The sequence below is a fragment of the Eimeria maxima genome, genomic scaffold (genome assembly GCF_000499605.1).
Source record: "Eimeria maxima Weybridge genomic scaffold, Emw_scaff456, whole genome shotgun sequence".
NCBI lineage: Eukaryota > Apicomplexa > Conoidasida > Eucoccidiorida > Eimeriidae > Eimeria > Eimeria maxima.
In genome coordinates, this window is record NW_013563861.1 from 8,331 (window position 1) to 10,267 (window position 1,937).

Sequence of the window (1,937 nt, forward strand, 5' to 3'; positions counted from 1 at the left end):
GCTGCTGTTGCTGCTACTGCTGCTGATTTATCCAATACAGACATATTATTGTGTTCCTCTGGATCCCCGGCAGCTGTTGCTGCTGTTCCTGCTGCAGTAGGACCACCACCAGGACCAGCAGCAGCAGCAGCAGCAGCAGCAGCAGCAGGAGGACAATCTTGTTGTTGTATATCATCTAATTCAGTAGTTAATTGTGCTAATGTTATGTATAAATCAGTTATTTCTTTCCTTAGATCAGCAGCAAGACAACAAAAACGATTCAATCCTGCTGCTGCTGCTGCAGCAAATCCATCTAATTGTGCTGCTGCTGCATGCAATTGCTGAGATAATAACACTAAATCACCAGATAATCCTCCTCTTCCTCCTCCTCCTCCTGCTGCTGCTGCTGCTGCTGCTGCTGCTGTTGTTGTTGTTGTTGCTGCTGCTGTTGCTGCTGCATCTCCTGATGATGATGATGCAGGTACAATAGCACCAGAAGCAGCAGAAGGAAACGCTGCAGCAGCAGCAGCAGCAGCAGCTGCTGCTGCTGCTGCACCTGCTGCTGCTGCTGCTGCTGCACCCCTTCTTCCTTTGCTGTTATGTGCTGCTGCTTCTCCATCAGCAGCAGCAAAATTCAACAAAGGAGAATTTAATAACTCTAAATGTTTAGACATAATGCCAGCAGCAGCAGCAGCAGGTGCTGCTGCTGCTGCTGCTGCTGCTGTTGCTGTTGCTGCGTCGGGAGCTGCTGCTGCTGCTGCTGCGTCAGCTGCTGTTTCTCCCGAGCAAGATGCTGCTGCATCGGCTGCTGCGTCTGCTGCTAATGACATCTGTGCATGCACTGTAGAAGCTGCTGCACCTGCTGCTGTTGCTGCTGCTGCAGCTAGCGGCGGACACTCAACGCTGCTGCCAACAGCAGCAGCAGCAGCAGCAGCAGCAGCGGGGTTGGTCTGCTGCTCATCTGCATGCAAACTGTTAGAGAATGATGTATATGATTGCTGCAGGGACCCCTCAATATCGTCCTGCTGCTGTTGCTGCTGCTGCTGCTGCTGGTGCTGCTGATGCTGCTGCTGTTCGTGCTGCTGCTGCTGCAGCTGCTGCTGACGGTCTGCTGCAGCGCCGCTCCTCATAACTAAGAAAGCAGCAAAAATAATATATTAAAGAAAATGGGGCCCCCTACACCGAGGCATGGAGGCCCTCCCTGCTGCAGCTGCTGCTGCTGCTGCTGCTGCTGCTGCTGGAGCCTATTTGCATGCAAAAAGGCCTACTAAAAGAAAAAGAAGAATAGCTGCAGGGCTGCTGCTTCTCTTGTTGCTGCCGCTGCTGCTGTTGTTGCTATTCTTCTTGTTGCTGTTGTTGCTGCTGCTGCTGCTTCTGCTGCTGCATGCACACAACTAACCCGCTAGAGATCTGCTGCTGCAGTTACCTTTGGCGGGGATTAGATATATAAATGGTGTGTTGCAGCAGCAGCAGCTGCTGCAGGAGCTGCAGCAGGAACAAGCCTATTAGAGGGGTGTTGCTGCTGCTGTTCCTTTAGCAGCAGCGGGAGTAATAGTATTAGCAGCAGCAGCAGCAAAGACCACTGTAGCAATGCTGCTGCTGTTGGGGAGCAGCAGCAGCAGCAGCAGCAGCAAGAGTATAACGTTGTGGCGTATATATAAGAGACGGAGGTAACAGTAGGGGATATAGTAAGTTAGCAGCAGCAGCAGGATAAGCAACACAGGAGCAGCAGCAGCAGCTGCAGCAGCAGCTGCAGCAGCAGCAGCAGCTGCTGCTGCTGCAGTAGCAGCAATAGAGGCGTCTGAAGGAGAAGAAGAGAGAGAGAGGAGAGAGGAGAGGAGGGAGAGGAGGGAGAGATAATGTTTGCTGCTAATTAGCCCCTCTTGTTGCTGTATAAGGAAGAAGTATATTAATTAATAAATAAATAAAAAATAAAAAAAAAAAAAAAAAAAAAAAAA

At 50.7% G+C, this 1,937-nt stretch overlaps 1 protein-coding gene across 1 annotated transcript in view; it reads right to left on the bottom strand.

Annotated features, from left to right (window-relative positions):
* The window catches only part of EMWEY_00033830 (hypothetical protein, conserved), a gene marked incomplete at both ends in the record, with an annotated part of 3,817 nt that extends 2,708 nt beyond the window's left edge, over positions 1-1,109 (bottom strand). The window contains one exon of the mRNA XM_013478490.1: positions 1-1,109. This exon is cut by the window's left edge and continues 1,731 nt beyond it. Within this exon, the coding sequence (XP_013333944.1) occupies positions 1-1,109 (1,109 nt within the window).
* Positions 1,110-1,937: the final 828 nt, after the last annotated feature.